Genomic DNA, 19,335 nt, shown 5'->3' on the forward strand with positions numbered 1-19,335 from the left:
AGCTGACGGAATTGACTCTGCTGTCTGTACAGGCATGGGGGGCACTGCCTCTGGGTACCAGGGGTCTATATTCTGGGAATAGGCACTAAATTCATAGATTAAATTATTCACATACTAACCTGCCATTGTACACGGTTACACATCCTCTGACTACCAAACTGCATGTCTGTGCTGATGCTCCTGTCTCTGCAAACACGCTGCCACCATCCTTCCTGCCAAGGGCTGAACAGAACCATCAGCATCAAGCTACAACCTCACAAAATGCCATCAGCAATCAGGAAATTGGGTATCTGAAAGAAACGGGGCAACAACTCACATAAAAGAGGCTGAAAGAGAGGCAGGACATGACAGGAGGGGCCGAGTCAAAGAGGCAATTAAAAAAAAAATAAAATCAAAGACATGTCAAAAAACACCCCACAAGTCATCGATAGGAAAAGATTTTCCATTTAATACTAGACTCTCTCAGGATTGAGATGCAGGCTTTTTATGCAATTACATCCAATGTTAAAATTGGTAATACATAATTTACAAAGATTAACATCAAAACAATGATCTATTTAGATATGCTTTGTAAAAAGGAAATATATTAGCAGCATTTATTTTCAGCAATCACACAGCCTACACCCATGCAGACTAAGAGTTCATATCTATTTGCAATAATGTAGTGCTTCCTGGTCTTAAAACAGCGATCCTGGTGACACACTGGTCTTCTCATTATTATAAAATAACCGAAAAATAAAAAAAGTCATTAATTTCTACACCAGTAAGAAAAACAATTCTTTGCACTTACCTAACATTTGATTGTCTAAAAAACATTTTGTTTAGTCTTTCAACAAAAGAAAGATAAAATGACAGAGCTAGTGTCTCGCTTCTGTACGCACTTTATTTTTTAAAAACTTTTTAGTGTTTAACACCATTTGAGACAATGATTTCTGTTTTAAACTAAATGAGACAACTCAAGATTTTGGACATGCGATATTCCTACTACACGCACGAGTATTTTATACTCAGGGTTCCTGGTACTGTACAGTGCTTCTCTACAGTAAGAAAATATTCCAAACTATTTTCTTATTTCTTTTTTTTTTTTTAATAAAATATTTTTTCTCAAAGGGTTTTTTCCTTTCTTTTTTTTTTTTCTTTTTAAATCAACACATAAAAGTTAATGGAATGAGTCATGTTCCACTAAGAGTAAAATAATTATAATAATAACAAGAATGTACATTAGGACAAGCTTGGTCCATTAAAAAGGAACATGTAACTACTGTATTGCTTTACATCCACGCAGCAGATATATACAACTTGGCACATTAAAAACTGGTTTTCTTATAAGAACATCTAAAACAGGACTGTATATGCATATGTACGTCTGAAAGACAAAAAAGCAAAGCCATCTTAAAGGGTCAGTGTATGCCTATCACCCCCTCCCTTTGCCACAACCTGGGCCGGACCCAGAGGCAGGTGACAGCTTTGTGGCTCCTGACGCCAGGGAAGGTTATCGGTATAACGCGAGGGGTCCTGCTACAGCACTAGCTCGTGGTACACCATGTAAATCGAAATTTCATGCAGTGCGATTCAGTGCCTTGGCTTACTTTTGGGAATAATCATCTTTGTCAGGGCAGAGAGAGAGGGTGGTGCGAGATACACTGTCTCTTAATTTAAGAGACGGACATTTTAAGCTGTACAACCAGAACACAAGAATAGTGTTAGCAGTTGATATATTCTACAGTTCACAACAAATACTCGCTCTGAATACTGCTTGACGGTTCATGTAGTGAAGGTTTCCTTTTTTTTTTTTCCTTTTTCTTTTTAACAGGTTTTAATTTGCACAACACACTAGACACACAAGAACCACAGCTTATCAAAAAAACCAACAGCAATGGTGTTGTCAGGATTTGACTTGCTTTATAAAATTTCTCTGCAGAAAAAAAGTGAAAAAAATCACACCCCGCCCCCTCCCCCCTCTACAATGCAGTACAAGTGCCTCAACCAACCAACTCTTGCTTTACTCCAGCGTGACTTTGGAAATTGCTCCTTGTCACAGATCAAAGGTACATGTGTGCACTGGCCGTTCCACGGTGAACATTTTGCACATTCAGGTACGTTTCTCTCTTCTTGGAACTTGTGCAAATCAGAGGCCACAACTTTAGGGCAGCCTTTAATTTTAAGCCACTGGGCCTTCACCCTCCCATCTGGATTTCATTCACTGGCATGGGTAATGGTGGTGCCAACAGTATCTTGTACAATCACAGGTTAATTGGTGAACGTGGGGAATATTCTCATCAGAGTAAGTCTGTCCTCATCCTTCTTACCTCCCCATCTTTTTTTTTTTTTTTTTCCTCCGCTGAGTGGGAATATCAAGCAAAAATAAATTAAATTTGACCATCCTGGACAATAACCACGAGGTTTTTCTCAGTACCTAACATCAATACAAGGCACGCCCAACAACACACACACCATAAGAGCACTGCAGAGCAGGGCAGGACAACCTGCCAACCCAGACATCTAAGTGCTAACTGTTTGTATATTTGTCAGTTTTCTGCTGCCCTCTTTTCCTTGGCTGGTGCACAAGAAGTTGGGCTCCTGCCCTCAGTCCTCAGCAGACCTTGTAGCAGACTCCAGACCACAGCTTCCTCTTGTGGCATCACTTTCTGAAGCTGCTCTCTGGGATGGTGAGAGTGCGCCTCCTCAGTTTTCTTCCTGATCCTTCCTCCAGCAAGTAAGTGACATCAATAGCTGCAACAGACCACAAGTCATTTGTAAAGATGGTGACACCAGGTACAGCTTTACTATTTCCTTACTCACAGTTTTTAAAGGATGATTTCATCCATAGTGATATTCAAAACTCCACTGGACAAGGTGCTGAGCAACCCAAATTGTTTGAAGTTCACCATGCGTAGAGGGGAGGATGATTAGACCTCAACCCAAATTACTCTCTGAGGCTATGCATTATTATTTTGTGTTAGCTCCCAGAACATGAAAGAAAAAAGTGAATTACTCGTCTGAACACAGTTCATCCTAGGTTTTAATTCTAATAGTTATCTAAGCTATCTCTAGATCACCCTGAGAAGCATGTTGCAGTATGATTACGTATACACAAACCAGCATGTGGGAAGCATATGCCAGCAACCAAAGCACAAACTCTGAATATCACTGGCCTGTTAAAAGGACGACCTGTAGCAACATTCAGGTTGCTGGATGTCCACTGTCACAGCAGCTAATGATATTGCAATTAAAAACAGGGAACTACTTAACCAGGGCAACCACTGCACCATCATTCTACAGTTTAGAAGTTACCCAGAACCCAACAGTAAGAACTATCACTAAAAGTCAAAAATTACTTCCTGAATTCTTTTTTCTTTGCATGTCTGTTGTGTTTCTCAGTTGTAAGCAAAGATTAATGGGGGAATGTCCTCAGACAGTCTTTGTGGTTACTAAAAATTACTATACAAAACAGTGTCAGTAGAAAGAAATTTCATATGAATTCAGAAAACTGCTACTGCTGCAAAAGAAAACATTACTGCAAATAAAACTAATTATTAATAATGTCCACTAGCAAAATACGTGTTAATTTTATCAACACAGTCTGCAGTGAGCTAAAGAAAAAAACAAAACAAAATCAAACTATAGAAGAAATGCTCTTGTGTAACCACAGCATAAAATCTCACCGTTTTTCCCTGGGATTTTCTCTAAGAGGGTTAGCAGGATTTGATTAAGTCTCTCTCTCTGAATATGCCGCCTTTCCTCTGGAGTGCACAGCTGCCTTGTGTCAGAATTGCCTTCTTCCACCTTTTTATCAGTTTCACAGGTCTCACTAGAGACTGCCTCTTTTTCTGGCTCCTCTATGCTAGGCACCTCACTTGAAGTTTGCTCTTGGTTTGATAATACATCCTCAATAAGTGGAAGAGAATCCTCTTCTTGGTTTAAGTCTTTGATCTGTGGTTTTGAGCGATCTGTTTTCCAAGACGATCTGACAGGAAAAGAAGAGTTTAAATACCAAATTTTTTCAGACACTTACCTGAAAGGTGAATTACTAGATAGTCAAGGACTCCTCAGTAGGTAGGAGACTGTCTAGAATCTCAGTCATTTTACTTAATAATACATGCATTCAAACCTACCAGATCTATAGGGGGATATAGGCCTATAACCTCATTTGCATAAGGTCAAATGCAGTCTTTCAAAAAAAAAAATCATTTTTAATTTCAATTTATAAATATTTTCATTTGCCAAAATAGTTGAGCACAACACATACTGATGTTCTTCAATTACCATGGCTCCTGGTAAGTATTTGTAAAGTCTTTAAGAGAACTGAGAGAATGCACTAGCCTGGGCTGTTATTACAAGGAGTACGTGGTCAGCCTATTCAGCGACTGATCTCCCCCCTGTGCTGGGGGCCATGCTCTCTTCCACATTCAGCTGCTTCTGCTAACTTTCAAAACGGCTTCTGTACTTTCCTGACTAGTAAACATATTATTAAGGAACACCAAGGCTGGTTCTATATTCCCTCTCCTTCCCCTCATTCCCTTTTCTTTCTCTGGAAGTTCAGAGAACTGCTTTAAAGAATTTAAGTTTATTATTTCCACAGCACCCAGGAAAATGGGTAGGAAGAACAATGGACACTTGACAAGCAAACAGGATCATCCCATCTCTTCTCAGCCAACAATCTGGTAGGTAAGACTTACCGGCCTCCATTTCTCTTGTAGTTGTCTGGTACATAATGAGGCTATAACAACAATAAAGATTATGGTTAATACTGAATAAATTTCACAGTGGAAGGAAGTGCTGGTCTAATATTATGGAAGTACCAATACAGGACTTGCCTATCTGGCACTTTGCATATGCCAGTGCATGGCTGGTGTATCTCACACATTAGACAAATCCAAAGGAGAAGGGATAAAAAACCTCATGTAATAGGGACAAATTAGAGCCAGACTTGCTGATTCTTTTTATCTTCTAAATAAATTTTAAGCCATAGACCATTATGAAAAAATTACTTTTTGCACAGCACAATTAGGAGACTACTCTAAATTCACTATAAGAACCTCTCTGCTCCCAAAGAAAAGTGCTTTCTTGCAGAAAATTTGCCAGATCTGATACCTCAAAACTCAAGAGATGAAGTAGTGTTGTGTAGGAGGATGTACACAATGAAGAATTGCTACTCCCATAGAATACAGGCAAATAAGATTGAAATGAATGGACAATCAGATGCAGCATGGTAAGGTAAGGTGTACTTCATGATCAGGCCACCTACCTATTTGGCTGCTGTTTTTTTTGATAAGACATCAATTTTCAGTGATTATTATGTAAGCAAGCAAGTGGTATGTCATTTGATAAAGCGGAGAAATGGAAATAAGAAAATTCTGCTTTTCTGTATGTGGAATTTAAAGGTACTGCTGAAAACCATTTTATAGGCAAAGTTTATTAAAACATCGAGCAATTATATCAAAGAAAAGAAAGCCTGACACAGACTGGCTAACAAACTCGCACTGGACTATATGCCGTGTAATTCTCTGAAACACACAAAATCATTTTAGAGCTGCAGAACTGCTGCCCAAAAGTGAATTTTAAGATTTCCTCTGTTCAGAACAACTCACAAGAAATTACCATCTAGATTTCTGTCAGAAACCAACATCTCCAAACTTCCACATCACTATTTGTTTGCCTCAACACCTGTTTGCCTTTCAATTGCATATTCTGTGCCTACAGTCAATTTTTATTTCAAAGCTTTTTTTCTAGACAACTATTCATCCAGTCTGTGTATGCTTATGTGTCATTTTCCTCAGGTTTACAATCCTTCATTCATAAACAGAGAGACAGGAGCTTCCGAAAAATATGTCCAGCCTTCTGGTAAAAAAAAAATAAGGAAGCTATGAGAAGAAACACTTACTGAGAAGTCTCTCTTGGGTGTGAGTTTCTTGGGGAAGTGGTCAAAGGCATAGGGCTTGGTGCAGACAGGATAACGATTCCGGTGGATCTTGTAGAAGAGATGAGCAGATTTATCAAGGCGGTAATCACAAATATATACATCCTGCTCCTTCACACCTTTTGGCCTCCCTGCAGTTTCAAAATGAAGTACATATGAAAAAATTATTAATCAGATTCAAGAGAAGACAGACAGGATACCAGTACAAAGCCATACACAGTGTCAGAAGTATGGGCTTTAGGGTGTTAAGTGGGATGGCAGGTATTATTATGATTCTGAATCAAGGGGAACAAATGCTGGACACATTCCTAGTTCAAATGTAAGAGAAAAACCTTTAGATTCCAACCAAATAATTCCAAAACTATTTTTACCACCATCACTTTCTTTTCCTTATGCACTGCAATACAACCCTGCTGCTGTCTCCTCAGTACTGCCCCTTGTGCAGCAGAAACCACTGTTCAGTGCTAAGGCAATAGCGCCTCCTCAGCTCTGATACCCTGTAAACATTGGCTACTGCCTTTTTGCAGCACTACCTATTTTAGCATACCTCCCAAATTTAATTTCTCATCCTATTAAGTTTCCTTACCTTTGCAGTAGGTGTATAGGTCAAGAACACAGCACGTTCCCACAACAGCCTCTAAGGGGATAATTTCATACAATGGCACCCGGAACAGCTCATTGTGATAAAACTTTCGAGAAGGGGAATGATGTGTTTCATGTGGACGGAAATAATGATGACCAAATGCAAACCGCTCCTCTCTGCTCGAAGATGTGTAGGTAAGAGAAGAGAACAAACAGAAGAAAAAAAGACTATTTCTATAAACCTGTGATACAACTTTACATAACGCCCTCCATTTAATTTTGAACTATCTACCTTGTACTTTGCAATGGCTGTGATGAAAGGCAAACTTACATGAATATAACACTTTCAACTTTATCCCCTTCAGCAAGTGGAAATATTCCTATTGTGATTTTTATGAACACAGCACACTTACCATGCTGCTATCAAAGGGGCATAAGCATTTAATCATGTTACAGTGGCTTAGCAAGTCAGTGATCATTAGCTGAGCCAATGCAGCTGTCAGTGTGTATTCTCAGCCTATTCCAACAGCGAAGGAAATATATCAACTTGTATCTCTTATCCCTTGCTTACACCTTCAACTTTATATGTTTTTACTTCACAGTTCTGGAGTACATGCAGAGACAAGTGGGAAATCATCAAGTCTTTGTAACTTAACCATGTTCAGTCCCGCATTTTTAATCTATAACAAGACTTCCACAAAATTACTGTGTTTTGACAGGTAGGTATATGGAATGTCTCAAATTCAAAAGATGCCTTGAACATACTTCTCATTTTTCCAGAGTTTTTCAATGCGGAAAATATCGAGTTTCTCCCTGTTGATGTGGGACAGCAGCCGATACGACTGCCGGACAGGGTGTCCATCTGGAGTTCTACGGCTGTCTCTCATCAGGTAAACACAATCACCTGGCAATAGGCACAAAATGCACACCTGTAACTTCTCATCAGTCCAGCACACCAAAAATAGAGGAGTAAATGGTTTCATTAAAACTAACATGACAGAGCTACCTAACATTGAATTGCAGAGTGATGCAAAACCAATCCAGAGTCAGTAAAAGAAGGAAAAGTGACCCTCATCGTTTTCAGAAAAAACTTCACTAGCAAAGAACTAAACATAACTTGAACTGCATGCCCACACTGAAAATAGTAACACATAATAAATCCAGATAAATTATGGCAGGACATGTAACAAAGTAAGTTTTTATAAGGATAGTATGTACAAATTAGTGATAGCTGCAATGTTTAAAGAATAAGACTTCAAGAGGTCCTCTAACCTCTAACTGAAGAACTCTCACTTATTTATAGGGATTCAATCACAGTGAAGTGTGCACTCACACATCAGGCAGTTGAAAGCTTTTCAGCCTTGTTCATTGAAAACACGAGGAGTTCTCAAGCTTGGAACTAGAAGATAGACTAATTCAGTTGTTCAGGCAACTCCCTGACAGTGAAGGCAGACTGACATAAAGAAATGCTATCCTGTCATAAACCTTTTCAGTCTTATCACAAGATCAGCCTCTTCCTAATACACAACATGCAGGAAAAATGTCATAGTCTATGCATACTGCAACTGCAGGCCTGATGGTCACTATGATCTCTTTTGCCTTGTAGCTGCAAATTGCATGACCTTATGGAAACCAGAGACAGAAAAAGACTGCTTCAACTCTGCAACTGAATCGCAGCAATTACTATACACAAACATACTTCAGAACCTTTGGTGGAAAACTCAGCAAAGAATCCATGTTTTTTTCCCTTTTTCTACAGTAATGTGTATTACTTCTTAGCATGTTCTGGGCATAGCCTTGCTCAATCTATCCCCTGTAACTGCACAGTCACTGTTGGGGACTAACTGTTGGTGACAGTTCAGTCTTTGTCCTCTGCTGATGATACACAGGGTTTAGCCATGTAAGCTAACATTTTTCTAATTAATCACCAATCAAGCCCTATAGAATTAGAGGTATGTGGTTTTGTCACGACAAAAACAACCTTAACACTATAAATGACTGAAAGTTGAAACAGAAAGAGCTAAAGCATAACTAAATGAAACAGATTATAGAAATACTGATGCAACCCTAGAAAGACAGTTATTCTCCAGCTGGCAACCCAGCAAAAAAACATGAGATGGGAACACCAAATGGCTGAGCTAGAGACAAGACAGAGAATGCAGAGCAATGTTGAGAAAGAATGAGGGAATGTAAATTCTAGAATGCTGCAGAGGATAACGAATGCACTGTTCCTTGTTTTTGTTTTTTAATTCTCCACTTTCCTGAAGATTCCTAATTCTCCCCAGCAAACATGCCAACTGGTTTCATTCATTCAAGAGCATTTATCTTAAGAATAGTATAAGATTCTTTCTAACCTTGAATGTATCGGTAGAATGAGGTAAAAAAAAATAAAATTAGTGAACTTCTTTGCCTTTACTTCTAAACGTTAACTACTGGATGCTGACTCTACATCTTTCTTCTTTGGCCAGAAGCAGAAACCTATCCGTGTTAAAGGTAATTAACGTTTCTTCGTCAACCAGTCTGTGAGAACTCAGGTTCCTTACTATGTGTCACCCCCATGCTAGCACAGGGCACAGCCTTCTACTTCTAAAAAGATAAAAACACTTGAAACAAGGCGATGCCAGAAATCTGTGTACTCTTATCTGATGGAAATCATGGTAGGCACCAGGGTAAGCACATACCTTGGCGCAGCAATAGATCATCCCGTAACAAGCATATGTAGTAAACGCAGCCAGGCTGGGCGTAATGGGGACGAGGAATCATGGGAACCTCCTGGAGGAAAAAAGAAAAAGAAAGGAAATGTTAAGATGGCCACCATAATCAGCACTAATACGGGTCTGACATCCTTTTTGAAATATGCAGACGTTGCTACAGAAGAACTGACACTTAACATGACTAAATGTAATCCAAGAAAACTACATTATAAAGAATCACACAATGGCCTTGCCAACATCACTAAATATAAATGAAAGCACTGCTTCAATTTGTAACTGTAGTAACGAAGAAGTATTTTTTACTCTGTTCACAGATCGAGGTTCACACTGCTCACACAAGTAGTGTTCAACGTCAGAATTCACACCCATACAGTCGCAATGCTGCCAGACCTAGAAAAATAGATGCATCCCAATTAGAAATTCTTGTGATATATTTTATTTATAAATCATACTTTTTGAGAAAGTATTAAGGAAAGCATTAAAATAAGCTTCACAAAGGAAATTCAAGACTTTCTCTGAACTATTTCATACTTCTTAAGAAGACAGATAAGATCTCCATGCAACTATTTATGTAAAAGCCCGTAATTGTTGAAATTCTGCATGACCAAAGACAGGAGTTTCTGGCAGTTTCAGGAATTGCTAGCTACTCTATACAGAAATGCAAATTGCATTTCCTCTTTGAAAACGAAATCTCTCAATTCTTCTGGAGAGGAAATGAAGTTCTGAAGAGGTAATTTAGGCTATTATTAGTGATGCAGAGGCTGCTGGTAGAAGTTCCACTGGTTATAGTGAATAGAGAAAGAGCTCCATTTTGTGTTCCCCTGCCTCACCATGCACTTTTCACACTGGATCATGAGTCCTTCATCTTTGTAAAGGCCACAAATGCAACGGATCACATCCTCGTCCTTCTCATGACCATTTTCTTTTTCGCAGACAGATGTCTCACTGCTGTCAGCTTCACTTGCTGTTTCTCCCACTATTTCATCAATTTGGGCAGATGCCTCATGACGAGCATTATAATATGCTTTCCGTAGCCGGCATACATCACGCCCAGTTGGAGACTTTCTGCCATAGTATTTCTGAACAAAAACAAAAAGAAACAAAAAACCTTTGTATGTGTTTGGTTTCCCCCTGCAGGTTCCATGTTTTTGCGCATTTCTCCTGTTTGTGCACACTCTTGAAAAGGTGCATCCACCCATGTGGTAACATGACTGTACACCTACTTCCTTTACTTTGAACCGCAGGTCCACGTATCTTAATGTATGACGCTAAAGGACAATTTACTTCTCCCCCAAAGTACTAAAATTTCATTAGGCTAGCTATTGATGAATGTTCTTTACTTTCTATTCATCTGACCTAAGGCAAACAAAAGCACTAAGAATAAGCTGAAGTACATTAATTATCAATGTCTGTTCATCAGAAAAGGATTATCGGAAGTTCCCCTTCTCTAAAATATTTTTTCTTTAATTACTCTAAGTCAGCAAGAGCATTAAGCTAGGATATATTCCCAGATTCTACGCAACACCCTTAAGGCCAGAGGGAGCCTCACCTCTGCATTCCGGAAGACCTTCAGCATGTCGCCATCAAAAGCCTCCACAGTTTTATAATAGCCAGTCAAGATCTGTTTCTCAATGGTGGCAAGGTCCAACGGGTCAGAGATCTTTTCATAATAGTCTGCATTTCTAAAATGGGAACGTATGCAGAATGTCAATTTCACCAGCATTTCAAATGTATGCAAATCCCTTACAGAAAACCATGGGTTGCTCTGAGAAGCAAATACTTACTTTTTCTTTGGGGGTAGGTTGAGGAGAGGAGCTGCAAGAGCCTGCCTGGAGGAATCTGTAACAGGAACACACAGTTTAGCATCACTTACTTGAATAAAACTTTAAAAAAAAGAAGTAACTAAAACTAACTATATTCTATCTATGTTTAAAAGAAAGGCTCTTCTGGTATCGGGGAACTGAAATGGAGTTTGTTTCAAGAAGCTGGTTGCCGTACTCTGGATATATCAAAATGGAGGACAGTTTCCTTGCAGTTCAGTAAATTGTACCATTTTGCTAAACTACTGAAAAATCAGTTTAAAAGCATAGCAACACCTGCAGATTCTGATGTCAGAGGAAGGGATTGAGGATAACATTGGTAGCAAGAGAAAGGAGAAAAAAAAAAAACAACACAAGAAGTTATTTAAAGTCCTGACATAAACTATTTTTTTCTATTATTTTGTATTCAAGAGTTCATTGTTCCAGAGGCTGAAAAACATCTCTGTGGAGATTTTTCAGGAGTGTCACATCACCTTCACCTTTGTAGGATATAATGCTATCACATATTTCCTTGAAGATTTGTGCTAGGCGGGCAGCACGAGCCACTTCAATATTCTCTTCAGCTGCAGCCAAGCGTCGTGTTCTCACAGAGCGGGCGGTCTGAAGGGCTGAAAACTGGGTCATGAAGACGTCTGAAAGAGGGCAAAAAAGAATTATGCCAAAACAAAAATTTACTTGAAGATCAAATTACAGTGTCTTTTCTGATCCAGGAAGTCCGTGACCAATTATTAAAATTAACTTTTTTTAAAGCTACTATAACAGTAAAAGATTATTTTCACAAGTAGGCTCTCACTGCTTATAGCTCATCCAAATTGTTAAGATGGTTACCAAAGTATTTTATGTTGCTGGAGCAAGCATAGCATGTCACTAAATTTACTCAAATTACTTATCTCCCAACTTATTGTGTACCTTACAGTGGGGACCAAATCCTGCACAGCAGTGAAGATTATGGTCCTATGAACAAAGTGCGATTTTGAAACAGTATTAATACATTAATTCCAATACCTATGTTTTGTCCCATTCCCAAAATTGAATGCCAAAATGCTTTCTTCTCTAAAGGCATAATTCGTAAGAAAAAAGCATTAATTATTTCAGAGGAAATTGCAGAATCCCCTAATGCAGAAATACACTGAAAATATAAAAAAAGTCTGACTTACCCTGCTATGTAAATACAAGAGCATACATACACAACTACATACATACGTATTTTTTATCTGTAGGGCATTCCCTGTGTGCATTACAATAGATACACTGATCCTGTAGGAAGGCTAAGTTCTGTATGTAAATCAAAGTTAAGTTCTTCTTGGACATATCACATAGGATCTCAAAGGAAAAGAGTAGCGACATAAGGAACCTGTGCTGGCCTTACCAGATTTAATGTTGCCATCATCCCGACAGATTCCATTCCAGCGGTTGTATAACGACGCAGTATGGATATTATCACTGACATGCTTCACTTCCTCTTGTTTTTGTCGAATCTTTTCCCAGTTTCGTACCAAAAATACATGGTGTTTTAACACAAAATTTCTATATAAATTAAAAAAAAAAAAAGCATTCAGAAATCACCTTCTCTATAATTAATACTTTAACACAGCAAAAAAGAGATATTCAGACGTAAGCTTCTCATGTCAGTGATGAGAAATACCACCCTAACTTGTTAAAGAAGAACCAAGAACTTCTTACTCAGACAATTCAATGATGCCCTACCTCTTAGAAAATACCAGTTCAACATTTGCACTGCCCCTCAATTTGTGAGGTAAAAACCACCACCACCACCACTGAAATCATTCCCTACCTTTCTCTGTTAGACATGGGCTTCATCTGAAGCTGTGGTGTCAGCCTTGTTGGTGTGTTCACGCTTTCACTGGGTTCCTCTGGCATGTGGCCCCTCTGGAAAACAGATCATTCTGATAGACAGGAAAAACTGTGCCAAGAACCTAGCAAACCAATAGCTTCTGAGACAGAAACCGTAGCATTTCTTTTATGTTTAAAATACTACTCATCACAGTCTACAACTTCCTCACGATTGGGAGTGGAGAGGCAGGTGACCTATTCACCATAAACACCAGTGATAGGACCTGTGGGAACAGTGTTAAGCTGAGGCAGGGGAAGTTTAGGCTGGATATCAGAAGAGGTTCTTCACCGAGATGGTGGCTGCATACTGGAACAGGCTCCCCAGTGAAGCAGTCACTGCACCAAGCCTGTCTGAATTTAAGAAGCGATTGGACTGTGCACTTAGTCACATGGTCTAAATTTTTGGGTAGACTTGTGCGGTGCCAGGAGTTGGACCTGATGATCCTCATGAGTCCCTTCCAATTTGGGATATTCTGTGATTCTACACTTTTTTTAGTATGATGTCATAAACTGATTTCTTACTAACTTTTATCCATGAAAGAAGCTGTCTTTACTACTTACTCTCTTTTTTAGCTTGTGCTTTGACTTCCTTTTCTCTTTTGACCGTCCAGTCCTTCTGTGAGTGCTCACAGGCTGGTTGCTTTTGCTTGCAAGTCCATTCATTCGTTGACTTTTACCTCCAATTATTCCTCTGCATTTGTCAAAACCACACTTGCAGAGTTGCTTTGGAAAAAAGAAAAGTTACTTTAAATAAAATCCAAAACACTTGGATTATCACTCAGCAATAAAATCCGTTCTATTAAATACAACAAAAATAGGTTTTGCTTCAACTCTACTGAACTGTTTGTGTTTAGTGATTTTTTTCAAGGTCTTGCTTTGTGATCCTTACCTGTTTTTCAACATTAAATGAGTGAAAATTGTAGTCATAAGTCAATTCAGTACCAGCAGGCATGTCTTTAAGTGCATACAATCCAATCCGGTAAACACCATTAACAGACCTGCAGAGAAAATATAATGAAATATTCCAAATAATTAAAACGAAAATTGTCTTTGTCCACATAGTGGAAGTGTTGGAGACAGGAAACAATACTACTGCCATGCTCAGGAGTACTCCTGTTCTTCATTTGACCTGTTCTTGTTTCTGTCTCTTACAACAAACTTTGAAAGCCACCAAAAATCAATGCTATGTTTACAAAGAGCAGGAAGTTGTGCCACAAATAGAGAAGCTACAAACTGTATTAGCTAATATGACTGATCCACTTATCAACCCTCGCCATAAATCAAAAGCTTACTCTGAATGTTTCACCTCATTTCACAAAACGCACCAAAATTTACTGTCTCTCTGATTCTTTCTGTTGGATTCTAATATTTTAAATTTAATTACTATTGCTTAAAACTACTAGAATTACCTGAGAATCACAAGCTTCCCTGCTGTACTACCACTATAGCTGATCCCTATTACAACCATCTACTTTTTCACTATGAATTTCTCAGAAGCCCTTCCTACTAGCCTGGCACTCAATTTATTGTGCTAACATAGTACTGATATGACACAGGGTATGCTGAAATCAGACCATTCCCCTGTTCATATGCTTTAAAAACATATTTGAATTGCAGACGTCTGGCTGGGACGGAGTTAGCTTCTTTGCAGCACCCTGTAAGGTGCCATGCTGTAGATCTGGTGCCAAAATAACGCTGATAACACACCAATGCTTTAGCTGTTGCTGAACAGTGTTTGCATAATGCCAAGACCTTATCTGTTTCTCACTCTGACACTACAGTGAATGGATGGTGTGTGTGTGCATGTGCATGTGTGTGTGTTGCACAAGAGGCTACGAGGGAACTCAACCAGGAAGATCACCTGAAATAACCAAAGAGATATTTCACACCATATAATGTCATGCTCAGCAATAAAAAGGGAGTGAAGGGTGTTCAGAAGGTTAGGCTAGCAAACAGGCTGGGCATCAGCCTGCCCATGGGAGGTGGTGAGCGATTACCTTTACATCACTTGCTTTGTCTTGTTTTCTTTCTCTCTGTCTTCTCTCACTTCAGTTATTAAACAATTTTATATCTACCCACAAGCTTTCTTGCTTTTACTCTTCCCCTGTCCTTCACACCAGGGGTGCGAAGGGAAAGTGAGCAGCTGTGTGGTGCTTAGCTGCCTACCGGGATTAACCCACAACACCATAAGGAAAGAATATACACAGCGATTATTTTATGGCATTACCTAGTCTTCAAAATTTGTAGCAGGTTAACAGCACGACAAACAAAAATATTGCATTTGCCTTGCCAGAAAACTTAGATCCTGTCTCCAAAACGTCCACTTGGAAACAATATTTCTCTTCTGCAATGTGAGCATGATAGTAAATATTTTTTACACTGTTCAGCTCAATTCCCCTATTTTTAGATCAGATTCTCTTAGATGATCTGGTTATCTATATTTTAGCCACTGCCATACCAGTCTCCCAGTAAACAGAATATATTTTTCTTACCATTTCTGCATCTCACAGTTAGGATTACAGCTGTGGTTGATAAAACGAGCCTCATTGCCCATACGATAACTATCTATCACCATTCCACTGTCTAAATTCAGGCAGTAATGATCACTGTGATTATGGTACTGTTCAATCATCCGGTTCCTATGAAGCAACACAGGAAAGTTATTTGTGATTCTCCTTCTTGCTGCAAAGCATACAGGGAGTAACATAGTAATAGCACATTCAAGAATTCTGAGAGAGGGTTTTGAAGAAAAACAATTGTAATTTTTATACTTTATAGAATTGTACACCTAGAGACGGAGGAAAACCATTATAATACCTATTTTTATAAGTCAAGGCCACTGACAGAGCTTGGATTAGAATTTAGAAATTTGCTCTTCTGGAATGCTCCCTTTTGGGTTCTGCAGATTATTTGTATACATTTCATGTTGATAACCTGTGTATGGAAGAGAAAATGCAAGTATACATTCTTCGATGTGTATATGTATGCATGTGTACAACATTCAGCTCCTCCCTTTCATTATCTGGGGTCGGACACAGTTTTTGCAGTTACATCCATGGATTACAGCTACTTCTTTTTAGCAAGAGAGCAACAGTGACAAGAGAGTCAGTTGTGTCAACAGTTACCTCTGTATGAGGAGATCAGATTTGCCTTCTGATGGAGCTCTAAGAGAAGCACGTATGTCTCGCCAAACTAAATTATCCTCTGATGTTATGTAGTTAACAAGACTTATAATTTCTTTCTTTCATTAGGTATTAGTGCTCCCACTTGTTCTTTTGTCTTCATACCTATCTGCGAAAGCTCATTTCTTTTTCTGCCCCATTCTGCCCCCTCAATTCTATTTTTCACAATTCAAATTCTGCACAGTACTCATAATCATATCAAATTCACATTCACTTGTGGCATTTGGCATTTACAGAGCAGAAGTCGCATTCCATACATTAATCACTCCTCTATTTGACTGAGAAAAAGCTGGTTGATCAAAAAAGCTGAATTCTAAGCCTTCCTTCTGGTGGCAGTGACCAGAAGAGGATTCTTTTTTCTTTCCCTTATTCTCCCATTCATTTCTGTCTAAGGATTTCCCAACAATTAGAATGGATGCTAAAGTCATTTACTGAGCCTTACATGCTAAAATAGCAAATAAGTATTTCTACCTGAATTCTTGCTCACTAACAACTTCTCCCAGATATTCAATGATAAACTGTCCTGCTTTCAGGGGTTCTTTGGTACGAATACCCCATCCTTTCTCCTCAGCCCGGAACCTTTCCAGGCACTGCACCCATTCGTGCCTCTGTATCCGCTGGTTACAACACTGTTCACCACAAGGGCAGGTGTTTGGTGAACACTCCGCAAAGATCATCCTAAAATAAAGAACAAAGAAGTTGAAGGAAGACAAATAGAATATGCTTTACACTATCACACAAGCAAAAAACCTTCTTCTGTTAAGTAAAAGTTATTTAATAATTAAAATGGTTCTTGTTTTCACACAAGATAATTCACACAACAGTTGATACGTTGGCTCTCACTGATATTCAAAGAGCAAAATGTAGCTTTTATTGGGTCATTCCTCTGAAGAAAAGGTAGAGGAATACCTGCAGCAGAAAGTTACAATGCTTGCTCTTTAACAAAACCATTTTTTAACAGGTTTGCATTCAGCACAACTCTTTTCTTAAAATATTATTAGTTTATGTGAAATAATACGTATGTTGAAATTCTCTTATTATAGTCAGTCAACCTGTTTCTAACCTGTTAAGACAGTCTTCCACGCAGCCCTTTCCGTTGTCATCATCTGGTTTCTTACAATTGCAGGTAGTGGCCTCATAGCCAGAAAGAGGTTTGACATCCACATAGACATCTATAGAGGGGAGGGGAAAAGAAAAGGAGAGGAGGGAAATTCTTGCCAGGTGAAAAATGTAACTATCTAGAAATTTTTCATTCCAATTACATAAAGCAAAAAAAGAAGTTGGAAGTGTCTTGTTAGGATAAAGAGCACAAAAGAAAGGAGGAGTGTTATGAAAATTCCAGTTATACATTTTAGTAATAATAAGATTTTACTTACTAGAACGGATTTTTTTATAAAGCGGGACATCTGGCTTTTTATACAGCTAAAAGAAAGAGAAAGAAAATTTTAATACATTGCATATCTGCATTGGTTATTCCAAAGAATCAGGGAAATTTTGTCCTGTTAATATGTAAAGGTTTTGTAATCATTACTAAATAATTTGATTCTATGAAATATATCTGCTTTCTCTTCTTTAGGCCCAGATTACATTTAGAAAGAGGTCATAGAAGTTTCCAATCAAGTAGAAGTTATGCTTAATGAAGTAGCTAAGCAGTTTTTCTAACATGCTGCTTTTTTCCCTCCATAACATCTGAACAGAATGAGATGTTATCATGAGGACCAACTATTTGGGGATTATTCTGAGCAATGCTGTTTTTTTTTTTTTTTAATCAATATTTAAAAGAAGAATAATTATTCAAAACTACTTTGGAGAAAGTATCTTTGGTGGAATTATCACATGCCAATATTTAAAAAAAAGTGAAAAAGTAAAATTAAAGTGGTAATCAAAACTGTGACTACAGGTAACAACCATGAGAAATGAAGACTCATCTTCTAATTAGAAAAGTGTCCTCTGCAGATGCAGATGACTGGAGGGAAAAGGGAAATTCTTCCAGACAAGCTTTAAGGAATAATTTCATATTATTACATATATAACCTACGTATTGCACTAATGGCCTTCCACCAGTAACATACACAGCAGACAGGCATTGTATGAACTATACAAATGTTGTACAAACAAGACTATTCTGTAATGGTTTTCAATATTCTAGATAGCTATGGAAAATGTCAAGGAAATAGATCATATGTATCTATTATTTATGCAATATTGAACAGCTAAGTCAGGCAGATGTAGGCAATCTTCAGTACATGTCAAGAAACTGTCCTCAGCTGAAATGTCAACAGCTATCATTACTTTAAGATTACATTTTGGTGGTATTTCAAAAGGTAGCTGGAGCCACAACCACCTGGGAATTTGTCTTGCTCATTCACATCCTTAAGTTACATGTCTCAGAGCGCTTTCCTGCTGCACAGCTGGGGACAGATTTACCTTCCAGCATTAAATCCTGTGTTAAATCACTTGGTGGAAACTTCTCAGGGAAAAAAAAAATCCTATTTTTAGGTTTGCACATATTTAAAGCTCTTTAAAAAGAATGCGACTGTTAAACACTTTCTCTTCTTTCCTCAGTACGAAAATTTCAGCTTGCAAGTGAAAAATAAATTCCACTCTGCTGGGAGTGATCCAAGAAAAATAAGGCCTGAAATTTCTCTGTGCTGTTGGCAGTACATCTGAATTCTCCTGAGGCGTGTCTAAAACAAGATCATTGCAGAAAGCAGGCACACTACCAAAATAAAAGTCTGCAGCAAAATTAATGACTTTTTTGGCAGAAACCTATAGGATTGCTATTTTGTAAGAGATAGAATAATGGAAACTATTCACATTTAATACATATGCAAATCCTTTTTTCCTCACCCAGTGGCAGCAATAAGAATATTCATTAATACACAGAATATATAAACATAGCTTTCATGCAAGAATTCTGCTATTTTTTTTCCAAGACTTCCAGTCATAATCTTGGCAACGAGTAACTTTTTATCTTGTACCTGATTGTGTTTCCACTGCCAGAGGATGTCGTAAGGCAGCTGGAAGTCAATTCTCTTTTGTCTGAGATACTTCCCTGAAACAAAAAGGTTTATAAGTTGTACACACTCATATTCACATATCCCCAAGGGGCAAAAGGACTGCTCCTAGGCACACTGCCAGAATTCTGATAGGGCCTCTCCATGTCTGAAAGTCAAAAAGGCAGAATAGCAGAATCTTCCGAGAACATTTTATTTATTAGTGACAAGCACAGGAAAGAGCATTCCATCTTGCTAGCCTTTGCA

At 38.4% G+C, this 19,335-nt stretch overlaps 1 protein-coding gene across 2 annotated transcripts in view; it reads right to left on the reverse strand.

Annotated features, from left to right (window-relative positions):
- Positions 1–421: 421 nt before the first annotated feature.
- Positions 422–19,335, reverse strand: part of ASH1L (ASH1 like histone lysine methyltransferase) — a 58,094-nt gene continuing 39,180 nt past the window's right edge. Inside the window, exons 8-28 of one of the 2 annotated variants that reach the window (XM_068663027.1) lie at positions 19,054–19,127; positions 17,449–17,494; positions 17,136–17,244; positions 16,544–16,750; positions 15,383–15,529; positions 13,780–13,888; positions 13,452–13,613; positions 12,832–12,926; positions 12,406–12,563; positions 11,516–11,668; positions 11,001–11,055; positions 10,766–10,898; positions 10,047–10,295; positions 9,520–9,606; positions 9,184–9,274; positions 7,268–7,406; positions 6,507–6,679; positions 5,885–6,051; positions 4,680–4,720; positions 3,666–3,967; positions 422–2,733 (exon numbers count right to left, since the gene is read on the reverse strand). In XM_068663027.1, the coding sequence (XP_068519128.1) occupies positions 2,642–2,733; positions 3,666–3,967; positions 4,680–4,720; positions 5,885–6,051; positions 6,507–6,679; positions 7,268–7,406; positions 9,184–9,274; positions 9,520–9,606; positions 10,047–10,295; positions 10,766–10,898; positions 11,001–11,055; positions 11,516–11,668; positions 12,406–12,563; positions 12,832–12,926; positions 13,452–13,613; positions 13,780–13,888; positions 15,383–15,529; positions 16,544–16,750; positions 17,136–17,244; positions 17,449–17,494; positions 19,054–19,127 (2,789 nt within the window). In that variant the 3' untranslated portion in view covers positions 422–2,641. Of the gene's footprint in view, positions 2,734–3,665; positions 3,968–4,679; positions 4,721–5,884; positions 6,052–6,506; positions 6,680–7,267; positions 7,407–9,183; positions 9,275–9,519; positions 9,607–10,046; positions 10,296–10,765; positions 10,899–11,000; positions 11,056–11,509; positions 11,669–12,405; positions 12,564–12,831; positions 12,927–13,451; positions 13,614–13,779; positions 13,889–15,382; positions 15,530–16,543; positions 16,751–17,135; positions 17,245–17,448; positions 17,495–19,053; positions 19,128–19,335 lie in introns of both variants that reach the window. The other variant, XM_068663026.1, reaches the window with a different exon arrangement.

This window comes from Anas acuta, chromosome 28, assembly GCF_963932015.1.
Source record: "Anas acuta chromosome 28, bAnaAcu1.1, whole genome shotgun sequence".
Lineage (NCBI taxonomy): Eukaryota > Metazoa > Chordata > Aves > Anseriformes > Anatidae > Anas > Anas acuta.